This window comes from Nicotiana tabacum, chromosome 15, assembly GCF_000715075.1.
Source record: "Nicotiana tabacum cultivar K326 chromosome 15, ASM71507v2, whole genome shotgun sequence".
NCBI lineage: Eukaryota > Viridiplantae > Streptophyta > Magnoliopsida > Solanales > Solanaceae > Nicotiana > Nicotiana tabacum.
Window position 1 is genome coordinate 1,918,004 of NC_134094.1, and position 20,655 is coordinate 1,938,658.

Genomic DNA, 20,655 nt, shown 5'->3' on the forward strand with positions numbered 1-20,655 from the left:
TTATGTAAAGATAAATTTGAACGAAAATACTGTTCAAAATCCGAAAAATATTCCAACATAATATACTGGAGTTCAAATTTTTTACATGTGAACTTTTAGCATAATATACTGGAGTTCCAGCATAATATATTGGTCCAACATAATATATTGGAAGTTCATAAACATGTGCTCCAATCTCCAGTATATTATGTTGGAACTTTCCGTGTGCTGGAGTTCCTACATAATATGCTGGAAGTTCATACGCAGGTGCACCAATCTCTAGTATATTATGCCGGAACTTTCAGTATTGCAGCAAAATAATAATTATTTTTCAATGACTTTGCAAACGCTGATTATTTTTCAATTACCAGTCCAAAAATCGGCTAGACCGTACTGTTTTTACGAGCTCCTTTGCAGGCCAAGTTTAGTTAAATGGGATCTTTCCGCAAACAGCCGTTCATATTCATTTTTTACTTTTTCTAGTCATATACAAAGTTTATATATATAATTATACATGTATGATGCATAAATGAAGTATATATTATATTTTTACTGACTATTTTTAATTTAAGCGGTTGGGTGAGCGACTATTTGGGTTAATTCTTCTAATTAAATTTGGGTAGGTTTATAGTAAGGTTCTCTTTTATTGGTCACTAAAAGCACAAATCAAGGGACAACCTGGTGTATAAAGAATTCCGTGTTCAAGCAGGGTTTGGGAAAATACCGTACCACAAGGGGTGTGACGTGAACATCTATTATAATACAAGTATTAGCGACTGTTTTCACGGCTTGAATCCGTGATTTATATGCATTTTCTTTTTATAATACTTCCTCTATCTCAAAATATGTACTAATACTTTTCCTTTGTTAGGTTGTCCCAAGATTATGATATCTTTCTGTAACAATTAACATACATTTACTATTTATCCTTAATAGATAATTTATTTGTTTTTTACCTTTGCGACTTTGGGTTCCCACCCTTCTTAGTCTTTTTATTATTATTATTATTATTATTATTATTATTATTATTATTATTTTATTTTTTATGGGTAATTGGTTTTGCCAAACACCATGGTACGTAATAAGAGATTCGAAGTCCCTTATCTTTGGTAGTCAACAAAATCCGACGAGTTAACAGATAGGCAGCATATTAACCTGTGCCTTTTGGAAATAAAAATAATTAAAGGATAAATCATTGACGTGCTGGAATTTTAAAAAAAAATAATTTCTGAAATTCTCTTCTCTATATACTTCTTCCTTTATCTTCTCTTCCCATTCTTGGCCTTGCAGAATGGTCAATTTTAACAAATCCTAAGTCGATCTCACAAATTCACCTCAAATACTAAGGGAATTAAGATATGCATTAAGAAGATTTAAGTTATATACGTTAACAACACAATAATTTTTCTTACATCATCAATATAATATAACATGTTATAACAGAACAAGTGATTGTGCAAATATCTTTTACACTGGTATTCATATAACTTAAACTCTTATAAGTTACTTATAAAAGATTTATTGCATGGATAATTTTTACTTTATCAATGCAAATTAACCTATTGGGAAAATTAAACACTTATGATTTACGAAGTTGGTACGAAGCTTTAATTAAAAAATTAACCTATTCGATCGTCTAACATTTTAAGAATAATGTAAGATAATAGATATCAATTTGAAACAAAAGTAAAACTTTAGAATTTGTAGTCTTGTATAAACACAAGCGACAGATAATCTTACACACCTGCCGAGTTGTGATAATAAATTAACACTGCTAATTATGCAAAATTCCTGCATACACTCAGGGGCAGACCTAGAAGTCCGACTATGAGTTTGGCCGATTCCAGTAGCTTTTGTTCAAATAATGTATTTGTGTTAAAAAAATTCATTAAATATGTACAAATATTAAATTTAGAACCCAATTATTAGCACTTGAAATCGTTGTTTTAAAATTTTGAATCCGTAAAGTTGAAATCCTAGCTTCACCCTACGTACACTACTACTAAATACCATGCATGTAAGGTAAAACTCTATTCAACACGTTCTATTTGCTTGATTAAAAGAACTTGTTGATGGTAATTTTTGTCACATTTGAATTTGTTTCCTTTACTTGGAATAAATAATACTATCCTTGTATATAAGTTAATCTAATATCTTATTTTGTTCCATTTGAAAAAAGAAATTATTGAGAAATATTCGAGAAGACTTTTCCAAAAATTGTGGGAAGATATATAATTCAACCCCAAAAGAAACGGAAGTCTTCAATGGCCATGACTAATGTAGAATTCAAAAAGAATCAGCCATTTCCAAAGATTCTTCAGGTTGGTCAAAAACGCTTGCAAAATCCTTAAAACAGATAAATTAAAATATTATTCCAAAAAATTCCTTTTTTTTTTCCCACTTCTATTACCAACCTCATACTTTTCAACTTTGATCTTTGCGTTTTCCAAAGTTTGATCAGTTTCTGAATTAATTACCTAAAAACGATCATCATTTTACAACATGATGGGGTTGGTATTTTTCTAGCCTTATCTTGATTTTTCCAACTTTTGGGTACGTTACATTTTGATGATAATTTTATATATTTTTGTATTTCAACGTTAATTTCAGCAAGTCAATTTGGTTGAAGGTGGTGTCTTGATCTGATCAAAAAAGGATATTTGCTGAATTTTTATTGGGTTTATCCTAAGAAACCTAATAGAAATTCAGCATTTCTCTTGTAGAAAAAAAGGTGCAAACCCCACTTTGTAAAAGCTCAAAGTTTGCAATATTATTTGGTATGTGTTCATTTCATGATCTATATATATAGATTGATATCATGGAGCTTCATATGATGCAAGTTTTTTCCCTTTTTTCCTTTTTTCCTTGCATGGTATTATTTGGTATATGTAACGAAACTGTGAACATTCGCGATTATGCAAGATTATACACAAAATATTCTTTTTTGGCTCTCTTTAGCCCTATGTTACATGCTTTAATGTTCAACTAGATTGATAATTTGATATCATGTTTGATAAACTGATTTTAATCGCCTTGGAAAACTTATATTTTGATCAAAATATTTGACGTTTTAGAAATCCATCGTTACTGTTCCAATTAGTGGAGCATTAATTAAGTAAAACATTTAAGGAGAGATATAATGTAATTTAGATAAATATTCTTATGATCAAGGCTATTAATTTGTCAGGTTCATACAAGAACTTTAAAAGGCATATAATATTGATCGGACTAAGTAACAATTATGGGGAGAAACACAATATTTTTTCTTCTTGTGATCTATAGGTCACGAGTTCGAACCGTGGAAGCAGCCACTAATGCTTGCATTAGGGTAGACTGTCTACATTACACCCCTTGGGATGCGACCCTTCCCCAGACCCTGCGTGAATACGGGATGGTTTGTGCACCGGACTGCCCTTTCTTTCTTGGATGTTCAAATCTTTCATGTTGTGCAACTTAAGATTTCTATTGCATATTTTCATATTCTTCCTTTTAAAATTTGTGTTGTTTTTTTCTATTGTAGGTCCTTATTTTGTTGAAGTTTTTGTAACTCATAAAGATAAATGGATCAATTCAGGCAGATTGGTGAGGTAGTAGGGAGTTTGAAGGCTCTAATGGTGTTGAAACATGATATTCAAATCAATCATAAGCAATGTTGTTTCCTATTAGATATGTATATTCAGGCTTTTGATACCATTTCTGAAGAAATCAAACATAATTTAAGGTTAAATGAGAGGAATACAAAGTGGAAAGCTCTTGAGCAACCAATGAAAGAGTTACATAGGATCTTTAAAGAAGGCGAATCGTATATAAAATATTGTTTGGATGTGAAAGATTGGTGGGGAAAAGCGATAAGTCTTCATATGAACAAAGATTGTGTTGAGTTTCACATACATAACTTGCTTTGTTGTTTTCCTGTTGTTATTGAGGCGATTGAGACGGCTGCAGAAATCTCAGGATTCGACGAGGAGGAAATGCAGAAGAGAAGAGCTGCAGTTATGAAGAAATATGATAGGGAATTGATCGATCCGAGGTTTTTTCAGTGGATGTTTGGGAAGCAGTATTTAGTTACGCGAGAAATATGTAGCCGGTTGGAGAGTTCTTGGAAAGAAGATAGATGGTTGCTTCTTGAAAACATAAGGCAAAAGAAAAATGCAATTGCACCAGATACTTTGTTGAAGCACGAGCAAAGGATCGCAGAATTCTTGCTAAGGAAATTAGATGGTGTTGAACAAAGTAACAAGATATTGTTACCTAGTTCAATCTTAGTTGGATCAAACGATTATCATGTGAAGAGGCGTTTAGGGTCGTGGGGCGGGCATGTTAAGGAGATACAATGGTTAGGTGAAAATTTTGCTCTGAGGAACTTTTTTGGAGATGTTGAACCATTGCATAGTGAGATTTCTTTAGTGTTTTCACTTTCACATCCAAACATATTGCAATATCATTGTGGTTTTTATGATGAAGAAAGGAAAGAAGGGTACCTTGTTATGGAGCTGATGAACGATACTCTTGCGACGTATATAAAGGAGCATTCTGGCCAAAGGAAGAGACTGCCATTTTCTACGTCTGCTGCAGTTGATATTATGCTTCAGATTGCTCGAGGGATGGAGTATATGCACGCGAGAAAGATCTATCACGGAGAATTGAACCCGTCTCATGTCCTTCTTAAAGCGAGGAATTCCTCAGCAGAGAGCTATTTTCACGCGAAAATCAAAGGCTTTGGCTTAACTTCGATTAAAAGTACTTACAAGACTGTCAACCACAGCGCGGCTGACTCCATTATATGGTATGCCCCGGAAGTTCTAGCTGAAAATGAAAAGCCGGGAACCAAATGCACATCCAAGTATACGGAGAAAGCTGATGTCTATAGCTTCGGAATGATTTGCTTTCAAATTTTAACGGGCAAAGTTCCATTCGATGAAGGACATTTGCAAGGCGAGAAAGTGGTCCGAAATATCAGAGCAGGGGAAAGGCCTCTCTTTCCATATCCTTCACCTAAATACCTTGTGAACTTAACCAGAAGATGCTGGCATACGAACCCAAATCTTCGCCCACGTTTCTCATCTCTATGCAGGATTTTACATTATATCAAGAAAGTTCTTGTCATAAATCCAGAACATGGCCAGCCTGAAACTGCTCCTCCACTTGTAGACTATTGTGATATCGAGGGTGGCTACTCGAAGAAATTTTCTGAAGAGGAGAGCACGTGTTTGACACCGGTATCACAGATTCCTTTCCAGATGTTTGCTTACCGGCTGATTGAGAAAGAGAAAATTTCTGGAAAGAACTGGGATTCATCAAATGATGGATTTTCAGTCCATAGGCGAGCATCGATTCTGAGTGATGACGGGCATTTGGCTGCGATGGATGATCTCTTTCTTGCACCGAGCGATGGAAGGTCAGTTTGCTCAGAGATAATTGACAGGAAAGATTCAAGATTGTTTGATCAGAGATCAGCTATCTCAGAAATACCACATAGAAAGCTTTACTTATTCGATCAAGCATCAGTTGGCTCTGAGAGTCCAGACAGGAGATTCTCGTCTGTAGCAGCAGACGAGAAGTTTTTCTTTGCTGATAGTCCAGATAGGAAAGTACTATCAACCCCAATAGTTGATAGGTCACCACGTATCGACACACTAGAGAAAAAGATCATCTCATCAATGAGCAAGAACCAAAGACTGAAATTTTCGGACAACCAGGAGAAGGTAATGTCTCCAAAAGCAGGCGATGAAAAACCTACAGCAAATGTTGCAGCTGAACAAAATTTAGTATCTCCTCGGACTACAGAGAAAATAAAATCAGCTGAGCAAAACTTAGTATCTCCTCGGAATTTAGAGAAGAAAATTTCATCTGATGATCAGAAACTAACTAGTCCTGAGAGTCAAGAAAAGAAACATGCATCAGACGATCAGAAACTAACTAGTCCTGAGAGTCAAGAAAAGAAACATGCATCAGACGATCAGAAACTAATCAGTTCCGAGGCTCCTGAGAAGAAACATTCATCTGATGATAGGAAATTACTACATTCCAAGACTCCAGAAAGGATGAAGTCGTCAACTGTCAATGACAAGCCACTTCAAGGTGAGCACGCGCAAAGGAGAAGTGTAAGGACTAGGAAAACAAACGAAAAGTTATCGAAGATTATAGAGAAGAAAGTTCTGGAAACTAATCAAATTTCAATATCATCCGAGAACACCGAGACAACTGCATCCAAGACCAGAAATCAAAAGATAACAGTGAAGAAAGATTCATCGCGCGGCAAACTGCAGGATACAAAGACTAGCTCTCTAACAGGTAATTTTTTCTAACGCCCCCCAAAAAATAATTTGCTCCCTCCGTCCCAACACTCTTTCCTTTTTAGTCAGTCCCAAAAAGAATGTCACCTTTAAACAATTTATCTTTAGAACTCATGTTTTACCCTTAATGAGATGATTTATAGCCGCACAAATGTCAATCTTTCTTTCTTTCTTTCTTAAACTCCGTGCCCAGTCAAACAACACCGATTGGGACAGAGGGAGTAGATGTTTTTTTCTCAGTCGATTAGTTAGTGTTTGAGGATTTCCAAACATGAGTATAATATTGAATGGTTTGTGCAGAGAAACTGAATGATGACTCACCAAGATCTTCACCAGCTAGAGCTAAGAGAATACATTCATCACCGATGTCTTCACCAACACGAACACCAAAGGCATCTTCAAGATCATCACCAGCGATCGCCTCAAAGGGATATGCATATCAATCTCCAAGTTCGTCGCCACTAAATCCATGTTCTCGATGTGCTAGAGTAAATCGAGAGTGCCAACCTTCAGGTATGAGCCCACATATACAACGGAAAGCTCATCCGTCTCATTCAGAGATCGCGTAGCTCTTCATCTGTCACTTAATGCATATACAGCAGTATTTGCACTGAATAGATTCATACAATGTACTCACTCAAGGCTAAGATTTCTCTAGTCCCAGGTTAGAGCTACAAAACCTCCCCGGATTTTCATGGGGGCCTTTGTAACAAGAGAAATATGCACTATTACTACATATATATACAGTTTTCCACCTTACAAGTTAGTTAAGCAATTTCGTATTTAAATATATTGAAGCAAAATATGAATGAAGTGTGATTCTTATACGCGCCTATTGAACTCTCTGATTCTAAGACGACAAATGTCACATTATCTACTTTCATTCCCTGACTACAAGAGGATGCTACTTTCAGAATTTCATGGTTCTTGTAATCAGGAGCGAAGCCAGGAAATTCAATAAGGGTGTTCAAATTTTGAATACCGTTTGCTAGTGGTTGTAAAGGGTTTTCAAAGTCTATTTTTTTTATCAATAACAAATAATATTTTACCCTATATACAGTATAATTTTTCGGCGAAGGGTGTTCAGTTAACCATCATGGCCACACATAGCTTCACCCCTGCCTGTAATACTCTTCATCAGCTAAAAGTTGCTAAATTTCAGGAACAAAATCTCCGATTTGTATTTGCACTCGAAAGTTGGCATTTCTGGCTCACATGAAATTGGTTTAAAGGCAGTTTACACCAGCATATGGGATAAATGCCAATTTGGAGCTTCTTCTTGTTTGAGTTGGCATTGATTAATACAGATCGGGAATTTAGTACTAGGCGGCATCCCCTCTTAGTTTTAAGTAGGCAAAACCGTTCTGTTTTAGTTCTTTTCCATGAGTAATCCAGGAATTTTCCTATTATTTTTTCAACCGAGAGACTTCGATATAGACGGATCTCTTTATTTCTTCTTCATTGAGACAGGAGATGACCAAGTAAAAAAAATTCATTCACAGACAATGTAGAACTTTTTCATATATCAATATATAAGGGGAAGAGAATCATGACAAGTACAAGTACTACAAGACCTCATCATCAACAAAACTGTTTCCTATAGACCAAGTTTTTACACTAGTCGCGGACCTATGTTTGGAATAGAGGGGTCACCGGACCTTGTTAACTTGGCAAAAATTCTAGATATATGTGTATATACGTTAAAAACGATTATATATTTTACTTGGAACCCTTAGATTAAAATTAAGATAAGGGCACTGGTTGAGCAGTTCGTTCGCCACCTTCAAATTCTTGGTCCAGCTCTGACCGTATATACCTGGGTGTACAAATGATCATTTCACATGTAGAAAAAAAAAACCACTACATTATGTCAACTGCAATTTCATTGATTGTTCGCTAAGCTCCTCTACACCATGTGACCATATGAGCCTTCTAAAATCTGGACTCTATGTGCATGCATCCTTTTTAAAAAATGAATTTATAACAGGTGGTGTTTAGGTCAACTTGTATGTATCTCGACTATTTCATGAGTATATGTTACCTTCCACGGGAGCCTTTACCGTTGCTCCGTGTGACTTATAGGTCACGTGTTCGAGCCGTGGAATTAACCTGCCACTGATACTTACATTAGGGTAGACCGCCTACGTCACACCCCCTTAGCTAGGGTGCGGCCCTTCTCCAGACCCTACATGAACGCGGGATGTTTCGTGTACCGGATTGCCATATGCTACCTTCCACGAACAAAGACAGTAGCTCTTGTCACCAAAGTTTAGGCTGTTTGGAAAATAATCACCTAGCGTTTTTGTCCCTAGTGAGATTTGAACCTTGATCTACCAAGATATTCGCTCGCTTCATGAATCGCAAGGCCACACCAGTGGGTACGTGGACGAGTACATTTAAAGGAGTCATTGCTGCAACATGATCTATTCCTTGATTTGTTCGTGGCACTAAAAAAAAAAATAGCACGGATTTGAATTGGTAAAACAAAAATTTAGAAAGAAAAAAAGAACTGGTAAAACGAATGGATCAATTGAACAGGTGCATTGTAAAGAGTCTTAATGTGATAAGCCGCCTTATTTAAAAATATTATTTTTACAAGTCACCCTAATTAATTTTATTTATAGCTCGTAGGGCTTTGGTCTAGTGGGTGAGAGTGCAACACGTAATATGTGGGTTATGCTCACGTCACAGATTCGAACCTTATCGCAGATAAAAGCCTTGTATTTAAGTAGAGAATGGTAAAGAGGCGTGCTCATTATCAACCAAGTTTTGAATCGTGCACCACTGACCTTTTCTCCGTTAGGCTCCTGTAAGGACCGATCAAGCTGTGACAAGTCAGGGATGCATAATGAATTTTCCAAGGTGTGTGAATTACCTTATATGTTCAGCCACATGTGCGGGTGTGCAATGGCGTATGTAGTGTTATAGTACCGGATTCATCTGAACCCAATACTTTCGATACAAAGTATAAATTTAATATAAAAATTCACTAAAATTGCAACATATAGTGGGTCTGAACCCATAACTTTAAAAATATAATAGGTTCAATACTAAAACCGTAAAGCCTGAACCCATAGAATTAAAATCCTGAAACTGCCTCTGCGAGTGTAAAATGATTTTATGGTCTCGGTCATTCTTCAACATAAAAGTCAATTTCCATTCTTCCTGTTCCCGCAACAGACGTACACTCGGTTGAAGTTGGATTTAGAAAGGACGGTGCATATATGATATTTTAAGGACAAAAAATATTGGACTAGACTATTAATCCTTATGTAAATGTCGGGGATAAGCTTTCCGTGTCGGGGTAGGCGTTCGGATTTCGACAGCGATTCTATGAGCTTAAACTTAAAAGTTCTTTGCTAGTGTGCTGGATGAAGAACAAGGCCAGGCTCAAGCGATAAAATAAAGAAGGCAGAATTTGTATAGCCAGCCCTGTTTTCTTTCACTTATTCCATAAATAACTTCCTAAGTCTAATTTAATAACATAAAAAATTTAATAATTAATCTATCATAATCAATTAAAATACATAAATAATATGGGAATTCTGAACTCCTTAGCAATAAAAAAAAAAATACATTTCTGACTTAAACTAATTGATCGTTCGATAAAAGGAAACTGAAAAGGAAAAAAAAAACAAATACATTACTGGTGGATATGTAATTCTCCAACAAAACTTTGATTAAAAAGTAAAATAAAAGCAACACCACAATTTAACGTAATTTTCTAGATGATTGATAAATCAAGGGAGACTTTCATTTTTTTTAATTTTTTTTTTACACTTCCAGAATCATATTTTATTGCTTTTATATTTACAAAACAATATGTGAAATTAAAATCACACCATATGTCAAAATAAAATAAATGTTTGTGTTTTGTGATCCCCATTTTGTTCTTCCTCCTCTTTAACCCTTTTAAAGCTCTTTTTTTTTTTTTTTTCTTGATTCAGATGAAACATCCTCATCTTTTTGCTCCCAAATTTAGGTAATATTTTGAGGGAAAAAAACAAAACAAAGGATAAAAAACCAGAAAATGGAAGCTTCCCAATAAAAAAAGTGAATTTTGCATGGTAATATATTTCTCTTGGTTGAAGTATCATGCTAATTATATCTGCTTTTCTGTTTGATATTTCTTTTAATTTCATATATTCAACATTTTCATCACCTTTCTTGAATCTTTACCTTCAAAAAAACATTTCTTTTATTTAAATGTATGTATCTATATATATATATATTCCTGAATGTTCATTAATGTTTCTTTTATCTGTTTTTTAATTTTTTTTGCATGTTGTCTCCATGTTTATTATATACATGAAACTAAATCAACAAATTCCAGAAAAAAAAATGAACCTCAAATGAGAAGGCATTTGTATCTAATTAAAGCATCCGATTTAGGTGAAGTTTCTCAAACATCATATGCTATAAATTTTTGGATGAATCTTGACAAATGTTTGGGCCTGTTCCAGATGTTTATTTTTCTGTTCTCCTTGTGTTTTTTAAAGAGATTTAACATGTCATAATTCAACATGCACAACCGGGACAGTGGCGTATGTCGGATTTTTACTAAGAGGATTCAAAAATAAAGAAAATAAACATGCAAAGGAGCTATGAGGATTTCTTTCTACTATATGTTAAAAAAAGGGCAGTCCGGTACACTAAGCGATCTCGTTATGCGCGGAGTCCGGGGAAGGGCCGCACCACAAGGGTCTATTGTACGCAACCTTACCCTACATTTCTGCATGTTTTCACGGCTTGAACCCGAGACCTTCTGGTCACATGACATAACTTTACCAGTTACGTCAAGGCTCCCCTTCTCCTTTCTAATATATGTATATGAAAAAAATTGACCTAATAGACAGTGTAATTTTCGGGCGAATCCGTCCACCTAGCTCCACCCCAAGGAAGAGTTAGATGTTCCAAAAGAGGTTTAATTGAAGCCTCTTCGTCTCAAAATTAAAGCAAATAAGGTAAAACCAACTTTTTTTTTTATGTATATATATAAATTGTTGAATCTCTTTGACATAACGGAATCTTGTAGTGCATGTAGTAAATGTGGATCAGAAGTTGCTTTATGTCACAGGTTAAAATCCGAGATGTAATATCCTTGCATTGTTTTAGAATTCTTGGTTGGCGACTTTTATTAAAATTGTAACTAGTTATTTACCATTTCTGCTCTTTAATGCAGTTGAGGAAACAATTTTGATGCCAGCAGCCAATTTCGAGCATTAATTTCCATTGAAAATTTGGGAACAGACATGACGAAGCGTAGTTGGAAGGAATCAATGAAGGCATTTGGGAGTCATATTGATCTTGAAAAAGAAGAAGAATTGAAATGGATAAAAATAGGTAATTATTCAATTCCAGAACAACCTCGACCCTTTGAATGTTATTGGAGGTTGTGGGATAACGCGTTAGAGGCAAAAAGAAGGCAATTTAAAGCACATCTTCGCGCACAAATTTACCCTGAACGTGGATTTATGTGGTATACAGAATGGCAACTAGTTCGCAGTAAGTTGCTGATCATCCTGTCAAGAAAATTGGCAAAACTTAATGTAACTAGGTGTATAATTAATGGCGGATCTAGAATAAGTTCTATGAGTTCAATTGAACACATTGCATTCAGCTCGAACTATATAAACATGTGCAAAAATGAATATAGAGTGTAATACACATAATAAGATTACCCTCATTTTGAACGCACTGACTCTAAATCCTGGATTTGCCTTGTGTATAATGGTGTCAAACCTTAAAAGCCTGTTTGGTTTTGCTTTTTTCGTCATTTCATAATGTATTGTTTTCTACCTTACTCTGTGATTTTGTTGTTTTTCGTCGTCTCATAATGTATCGTTTTGTACGGTGTTGTATTGTGTCGTAATGTATTGTTGAAACAATGTGCGGTTAGATTGTATACAGAATGGCAACTAGTTCACAGAAAGTTGCTGATCATCCTGTCAAGAAAGTGCATAATGGTGGCAAAACTTAATGTCACTTGAAAATTTCTAATTACCCCCTAATGAAATCCAAGTTTTGTGTCATATCTTTATACAAATAAAGTGCACCTACGAGATTATGTGACCTTAACTAGGTGTATAAGTAGTAGAGGTAGATCTAGAATAGGTTCTATGAGTTCAACTGAACACCGATACATTTAGGCTGAACTATCTAGACATATGCAAAGAGAATATAAATCATATGCATATAATAAGATCATATTCATTCAGAACCCACTGACTCAATATCTTTGATTCACCTCTGTGTATAATGGTGGCAAATTGTAATAGCCTATTTAGGTTGTTGTTTTCCATCGTTTCATAATATATCGTTTTATATCATATTATATTGTACTGTATTGTCTCATTATGTAAGTACTGCGTACACACTATCCTCCCCAGACACCACATGGGATTTCACTAGGCTTCTTGTTGTATTGTCTCATTGAAACAATGTTTTAGATAAACTGTATTGCTTGTTGTCGTTTAATTGCATTTTCTTGTTTGGTATATTGCATTGTAGAATAACTTATAAGCACTGAGATCCCTAAATACATCCAAGTTTGTATCATGTACTCATACCAATACAATGCACATTGAGTTTATGTGGATTCTATATATTTTTTTGATGTTAAGCATTATGTTTTCTGTTATTTTTGGTTCATAAAATAAGAGAATCCTAATCTGAAGAGTTTTATTCTTATTGCAGAGATTGAGAATAAAGTAAAGAGAATAGCAAAGCTAATTAAGAGACTAAACCAAGGGAGTAGAGAAGGGAATTTGAAGAGAAGATCAGAACTACTTCAACTTGTTGATGAATTCCATAAACAGTACCAATCCGTTTATTCTATGTATGATAATCTCAAAGGGGAAGTAAGGAAAAAACTTAATGAAGAACACGAGGGCGATTCGTCTTCTCCATCTTCTTTGTGTTCTAATTCAGAATTATATTATACCCCTGAGGAAATGGCTACCAAAAGTAACTCATCTTGTTCCAATTGTGAGACTTTAGATGTAGAGGATGCTATTTTGAAGGACAAAATAACCTCAAAAAGTGAAGTTAAGGTTGAAACTATGGACTTTGATGTGCCGATGCCTTTTGGCCGAGTGTCTGAGCCAGAGGAATTCTTCAAAGACCTTAGGATTCAAGGCGAAGAGAAGTTGATAAATGAATCTACATTGTTAAAGGAGAAAGTGAAAGAAAAAGAAGACGAGATCTTGTCTCTCACCGATAAATTTGAACTTCGCGAGAAGGAGAGATTGTCTAAAATGAAAGAGTTAGAAGATCAAGTTGCTACAATGAAGCTTGAATTAGAAAACTTATGTGTTCAAAAGAGAGAACTCGAAGAGCAAACCGTGTACAAGTCAAATGAAGTTAAACGAATGGAAGAAAGTAATTCAGGATTGCAAGCTCGCGTCTTAGAACTACAAGCAACATTCAAAAAGAAAGATGATCAATTTTCTCAACTTCTTAAAAAATTCAAGGAGAATCAACAGAAGTCAAAGTCTAGAATCGACGATCTTATGTCAAAATCAACCGGTCTGCAGAAAGAAGTGAACCGTTTACGCGCTGAAAGGAATGAATTGGAAGAAAAATTGTTACATGAAACCAAGAAAGGATCAGATCAAGTCAAGGACTTAACAGAAAGAACACATTTTCTTGATTTAACAGAAAGGACTGATTATCTGCAGCAGGAGTTGGAAGCCTTAAGAAATCAGAAATATGAACTAGAGTTGTCACTAAAAGAAAAAACTCAAGAAGTATCAGAATGTCAACTTCAGATAGAGAACATGAAAGTGAAATTAACAAGCACGACGTTGTCGGAGGAAGGGATAACAAAAGAGAAGGAGGGGTTAAACTCAGAGGTGAAATCACTCGCGAAAGAAAAAAGTGACTTGAAAGAGAAGATAATGGATATGAATCAAGAAGCTTATCATTTAGAATTACAAAAAGAAAAGCTGAATGATAAGATTATGGAGTTGGAAACAAAACTTTTAGGAAAAGAAGCAGAGGTGGGAATTCTTCAAAAGAAACTTGAGGCTTATATGAATGATATGTCCACTCAGAATTCAACATTGACAGTGCGAATTTCAACAGCGGAAACTGAAAAGTCTAGATTGAAATCTCAGCTTGAGAAAGAGAAACATGAATTTTCACAAAGGCTTAAGCAGATGGAAAAGAAAAACACTGAATTAACTATCAAGATCGCGGAGCTGGAGAAAAATATAAGAGGAATGGAAATTATCGTAAACAAGTCAAAGGAGGAACATAAGCAAATGCAAATCAGGTTAGAAGATTCCAAATCAAATTTTCACAATGCTGAAAGAAAACTAGAAGAAATGACTGAGGAACTACGCAAGACGTTTGAGGACAGTTTACGAATCTTGAGCAGAAGGATTCGCGTAGCAGAACAATTGCATATCGAGAACAAGGAGTGGTACCAAAAAACCAGGAACTCGTACGAGAAAGAAAATAAAGACCTAAAAGAGAAAAATGCAAGACATGAAATGGGGCTAAGGGGAATTAAGGATATATCATTGACAGCAAGTGATATGTTAGGTTCACTAGATGCAGTGGCACTAAAATTTGAGGAATGCACTGCTCATTTCTTGAATCGAATATCCAAGGTTTCGTGTGAGTTGAAGTTCGTTAAAGATTGGGTGATGAGGAAAAACAAAGCAATGGCACATGTTAAAGATGATTTTGATTGTTTACTTACACAATGTGATGATAAGGAAGCTGAGATATTGAAATATAGAGAGAAAGTTTGGAAGTTAGAGAACAAAGTTAGAGAACTAGAGAAAATGATCAAGGACCAAGAGGAATCAATGTTGGTTTTAAAGGAGGAAAAGCGAGAGGCGATTAGACAATTATGTGTATGGATTGATTATCATCGTAGTCGCTCTGATTATTATAAAAGGATTCTGTTAGCTGAATTTGGCCGAAGGAGCGCTCCATAGGATTGATTTCCTTCAACCATCAGTAACTACATTCTTTAGCGGGGCCACTAAAAGGGGAAAACGCTTCTTACCAGGAGTTTCTCCGATTAGATTTTATCCTTTTGACTATATATGCAATTGATGAGATGTAATAGTTTTTATCCTTTTTGTTTCCTTTATCAAGATTCGTGCTGCATAGGGCCTATTACAGGGGAAAGTGCTTCTTACCAGGAGTTTCTCCATTCCAACTAAACTTAAGAAGATTGTAACCGCCATTTGAAGCTCTTACCAGGAGTTTTTCCATTCCGACTAAACTTGAGAAGGTTGGCAAAATCTTGTCCTGGAGGTTGTTCACCATTTTTTTTTTTTGGTTCATCAATAGGTTTGTTCTTGTTAGAAGATTGTATAATGAATAAAGAGTATTAGGTACCTGAAAAACATTAGTGACACACTCAAATAATTTTGGTGTTAAGCCTTTTACACACTCCGGGGTTCTATCGGAAACAACCTCTCTACCTCATCAGAGTAGAGGTGAGGTCTACGTACATTCTACACCCCACTATGTGAGATTACACTTGGTTTATTGTTGTTGTTGTTGTTGCCTTTTACACACCGGCAAAAGCTAGATTTAGCATTGTACGTCTGCATTTTGGGATGTAATAGTTTACTCTCTTGTGCATCTGGATTTGGGATTAAACCAAATCTCTTGTTGCTGAAAAGAGATTATGTTATGGAATTCTACTTGCTAACATCCTTTTGGTATTAAATTTTCTGAACAATATTAAGCTCTTCAATTTTCTAACCACGTTTGACCTTTGATTCGTCATGGTAGAGAAGAAAAACGCGCACGGACAGGGAAGGACGACGTACTATGATACTTTCTGTTTAGCAGGTCTACTATTTCCTGATAAAACAGCTATGTTTCCAATCTGTTTCAGTAAAATCTTGAAAAACATGAGTAGAAATCATATCCAAGAATTGGTAACTATTTCCAAGGTGTCTGAGTATAGCGTCTTCGGTTTCTCTTTCCAAGATCTGCTATTCTTCTTGTTTTAATTTTTTCTTGGCAAATTTTTTTTAATAAACTCCAAACTTCCAGTCATGAGTACACAAGTTAGGGAGCTATGGTCGTAGTGGTTTGCATCCTAGTCGGATCAAAATCGCTTTCAAGACATTGACTTGCCACGAATACAATATTTATTTTGATAAGTTGTTACTATTTTTATTTCTGTTCAATATCAATATTGTAGTAAGTTTTTCCAATAGTATCTGCGGCAAAATTCGAACTCGTGACAGAGAGAGTAATTATTTAACACTATTTGATGCTTCATAAGACAGTCCAACACCACCATGTTTAAATTGCGGATATCATAGGCTCAGTTATAAAATTTCAAAAGCATTATATTTCCCAAGTGAAAGCTATCCTCAGCAAATTAAATTCAAGAACTATTTGAAATGAAAAGGAACTTAAAATTTTGTCACACCCCTTAACATGAAAAATTAAACTTAAATAACATCTAAAATCTGATCAATTGTCATGTACCATATAAGCCAATTTCATGCTAAAGCAAAGGTAGTTCAAAAGCTACTCTTCATCCACCACAACACTGATCTCATCTTTATCAAGAACACGGGAAACGGTCAATTGTCACGAAAACATTTAAAAGTATGAGAATATTTTTCCTATATAAATGAAATAATTACTAGCATAACGGTAATATGGTAGAAATTCCCGATGCTTATTAGTGAAGTCAGCAATCTCAAATTCTCAAATAGCATACAAGTAAATAATTCAGATAGTTTCATTTTCAAGATTTAAAAACTAAACCAGAGAAGGGCATGTTAACAATATAAATCTGGGAAGCATATAACAAAGAAATGCTCAAATGCCTTAAAATCAGCTGGACGGTTTTATTAGCTTAGTCATGTCTTTCCCCCCCCCCCTTCTTTCTATGGTCAATATAGCACAAATTTATCTTAATATAAAGACAAACTTAGGCCTGACTTGTAACGACCCGACTTGTCGTTTTAAGAATTAATGTCCCGTTCAGTGACTTAAAGTTTCGAGCAGCTTCGTAATATGTATTATGACCCGCGAGTGTGGTCGAGTTTGATTTTCGGAATATTCAGAATTTAATTAAAAGAACAATTCTCATTTTTGAAGTTTAAATGAAAAAAAAGTTGACCGGATATTGACTTATGTATAAACGACCTCAGAATTTAATTCTGATGATTCTAGTAGCTCCGTATGGTGATTTTGGACTTAGAAAAATATCCGAAAAATTATTTGGAGGCCCGTAGTGGAATAAGGTTTGAAATGCCGAAAGTTGAATTTTTGAAAAGTTTGACCGGGGGGGTTGACTTTTTGATATCGAGGTCGAAATTCGATTATGAAAATTGGAATAGCTTTGTTATGTCATTTATGACTTGTGTGCAAAATTTGAAGTCATTTCGGATTGATTTGATGTATTTCGGCACAAGATATAGAATTTGAAAGTTCAAAGTTCATTAGACTTGAATTGAGGTGTGATTCGTGGTTTTAGCATTATTTCATGTGATTCGAGGCTTCGACTAAGTTCGTATGATATTTTAGGACTTGTTGGTATATTTGGTTGAGGTCCCGAGGGGCTCGGGTGAGTTTTGAGGTGGTTTCAGATCATTTATAGGCCATTTTTAATTGTTGGTTTCTGCCTACAGAGGTGTGCATCGCGATCGCGACCTTTTGGTAGCGTTCGCGAAGAGCAAACAGCAGTTTGGGCCTTGTGAATCGCGATCGCGGAAGCTCTTTCGCGATCGTGCATAACAAATCTCTGTTGCACTGACCCGACTTTGGAAGTTTATATCTCGCAATCTATAAGGAATTTGGAGATGATCCAAAAAAAAAAGTTATAGCCCTTGGTGTCTAGTTTTCAGAAAGTTAAACTATTTTTAGTTTGGAGTTTTGTACAAAACGTTATGACTATTATACTAGAGGCTGTCTGGAAGTATTGGGGGAGTTTGTTCTTCGCGATCGTGATTGATTTTTCGCGATCGTGAAGAGCAATTTTGGGGCTGAAAAATTTTGTGCTTCGCGATCGCAAAGCATTTTCCGCGATCGCGAATAGTAAATACCTGGGCAGTAGCTATATTTCGAGTTTTCAGCCATTTTTAACATATTTGGAGCTATGGAGCTCGGATTGACGCGAGCGGGTCCCACGTTGACTTTTGTTGACTTTTTGGAATAAATTTTTAAGTCGACGTATTATTATCCAAAATTATTTCCGACGAATTTTAATGGAGTTATACAATTAATTTGGATAGATTTGAGCTGTCCGGAGGTCAATTCAAGCAAGAAGGCTATTTTGAAATATCGACCTAACTTCAAAAAGGTAAGTGTCTTGCTTAACCTCGAGTGGGGGGATTACCCCTTAAGCATTGAGTCTTATGTGCCATTTGTGAAATGTGAAAAGCCGTGTACGCTAGGTGACGAGTACGTACTCGGGCTTATACGTACAAAATTCATTGAATTAAAGTCTTAGGCATTATTGTGTAGTAAATTGGGAAATTATGAAAAAATATTAAATCATCTGTTTGCCATGCCTAAATCCATATTGTTGAATTTATTTTTATATGATAATTTGATGTGATTGTTATTTGAAATATTTATAAAATTTCGTGAGTATTGTTGGTTTAATATTTCTTAGAAATTAATTCCAATATAAATTTTCTTATGCAAATAATTAATTTAAGCGAGCTTAAAAATAAGTGTTAATATAATTATCTAAATTTGCATTAATGAAGGTTTTGCTTTATGCTGAGTAATTTCTATCTCTATTGATTGTTTTTGGGTGTTATATACATTGTGTGAAGCCTTGAGCTATTTGTTGTGAAATTAATTGATTTTTATTATATCTTTGGAATTTGGTTGTGGCCATTGGGCAAATTGTGATATGAATTGATTTTATTATGTTGCCGTGTTAATTTTTCGTGTAAATTATTGTGTTGTGTGAGTTATTATTTTGGGGAGATAAGGGTGGCATTTCACCGTTGATATTATGTGGGCATAAAGGTGGCATTTCACTGTTGTTGTGTTTGTTGGAATATTATTTGGGCGGAGTGATAATGATGGCTATATGAGCGATAAGGGTGGAAATAGGAGCGATAAAGGTGGCTATTGATACTGTCTGGGGGAAGCGATAAGGGTGGCTATAGGAGTGATAAGGGTGGCAATATGAGCGATAAGGGTGGCTATTGTCATGGACGATATGTGATGATGTGGGGTTGTGGTGTTGATAATGTTCATGTAATGTTGTGATTTTCTTGTGTTTACTTTTATACCTTGTGCAATTTGTCTTGTTGTTGGTAAATTGATAACAATCTGATTTATGTTGAAATTGAGAGCATGTGGCTATTGCCAGGCGGATTATAAATTGAAATGTTGGCACGAGGTGCCGTGAGTAAATAATAAGGATAATTGGCACGTGAATTGTCCGTGCAGTTGTGATATGATTTAATTATGGGCACGAGGTGCCGTGAAAATATGAAAATGGGCGAGATCCGTGTTTACGAAAAATATGAAAATAGGCTGAGACCCGTATTTTTTTATGATTATGAAATGAGGTGTCACATGGTGACTTTTTTATTGAAAGAATTATATTCAAAATATTTATTTGGAAGGATGTTTATTCAAAAAGAATTATATGAAAGAATTGTATCTGAAAGATATTTATTTGAGAAAACTATATTTAAAAGAGAGTTATTTGGAAGAATTATATGTGAAGGATATTTATTTAAAAAACTTGAATTAATTGGGCGTACATGTATTTATTAATTGTTGAGTAATATTTATGGTATTCTTGTTGTCTTGATGCGCATACCACTGGTTGTTTTATCCTTCCCTTATTGCTATATGTTTCCTAACATTTTGTATATTATATTGCACGGGTTATTAGACTAGTGAGTGTCTGGATTGTACCTCGTCTCTACTTCATTGAGGTTAGTCTTGATACTTAATGGGTACCGACTGTGGTGTACTCATACTACACTTCTGCACATTATTTTGTGCAGAGCCAGGTATTGGAGATATCAGGCTTGAGTAGAGTTAAAGTGAGATCGTAAGGATTCAAGGTAGAGCCGCTTGGCCGTCGCAGTCCCTTGGAGTCTTTTTATTTTATTGTACTGTTAATTTGTAATCAAACAGTATTGTATATTCGGTCCTCGTGATCATTCCATGTATTTAGTTAGAGTTCGTGACTCAGTACTACCAGTCTTGGGAGGTTGTATATTGTAATTATTTCCGTTGTTAGTTTAAAAAAAATGGCTTCAAAAGGTAATTGAAATCGGCTTACCTAGTCTTAGAGACTAGGTGCCATCACGACGCCTGTGGTAGAATTTTGGGTCGTGACATGACTTCTAAGAATTTCCATTAGGGGTAGTTCAAGGTAAAGGCTAGTAAAGCCTTTACTTTAGGTACC

General features: G+C 35.2%; 2 protein-coding genes across 3 annotated transcripts; both read left to right on the plus strand.

The window, feature by feature from the left end:
- The first annotated feature begins 2,244 nt into the window (after positions 1 to 2,244).
- LOC107778151 (uncharacterized) lies at positions 2,245 to 7,054 on the plus strand. 2 transcript variants are annotated; one of them, XM_016598352.2, is made up of 4 exons: positions 2,245 to 2,489; positions 2,590 to 2,756; positions 3,500 to 6,273; positions 6,576 to 7,054. In XM_016598352.2, exons 3-4 carry the CDS (start codon positions 3,540 to 3,542, stop codon positions 6,842 to 6,844), a joined length of 3,003 nt encoding a protein of 1,000 aa, XP_016453838.1. In that variant the 5' UTR covers positions 2,245 to 2,489; positions 2,590 to 2,756; positions 3,500 to 3,539; the 3' UTR covers positions 6,845 to 7,054. The 2 variants fall into 2 exon arrangements, with proteins under 2 accessions (XP_016453838.1, XP_016453839.1); XM_016598353.2 differs by having other exon boundaries at positions 2,245 to 2,756.
- Positions 7,055 to 11,527: 4,473 nt separating this feature from the next.
- Positions 11,528 to 15,918, plus strand: LOC107778157 (uncharacterized). Its single transcript, XM_016598362.2, has 2 exons — positions 11,528 to 11,618; positions 12,972 to 15,918. Exons 1-2 carry the CDS (start codon positions 11,528 to 11,530, stop codon positions 15,221 to 15,223), a joined length of 2,343 nt encoding a protein of 780 aa, XP_016453848.1. The 3' UTR covers positions 15,224 to 15,918.
- The last annotated feature ends 4,737 nt before the right edge of the window (positions 15,919 to 20,655 follow it).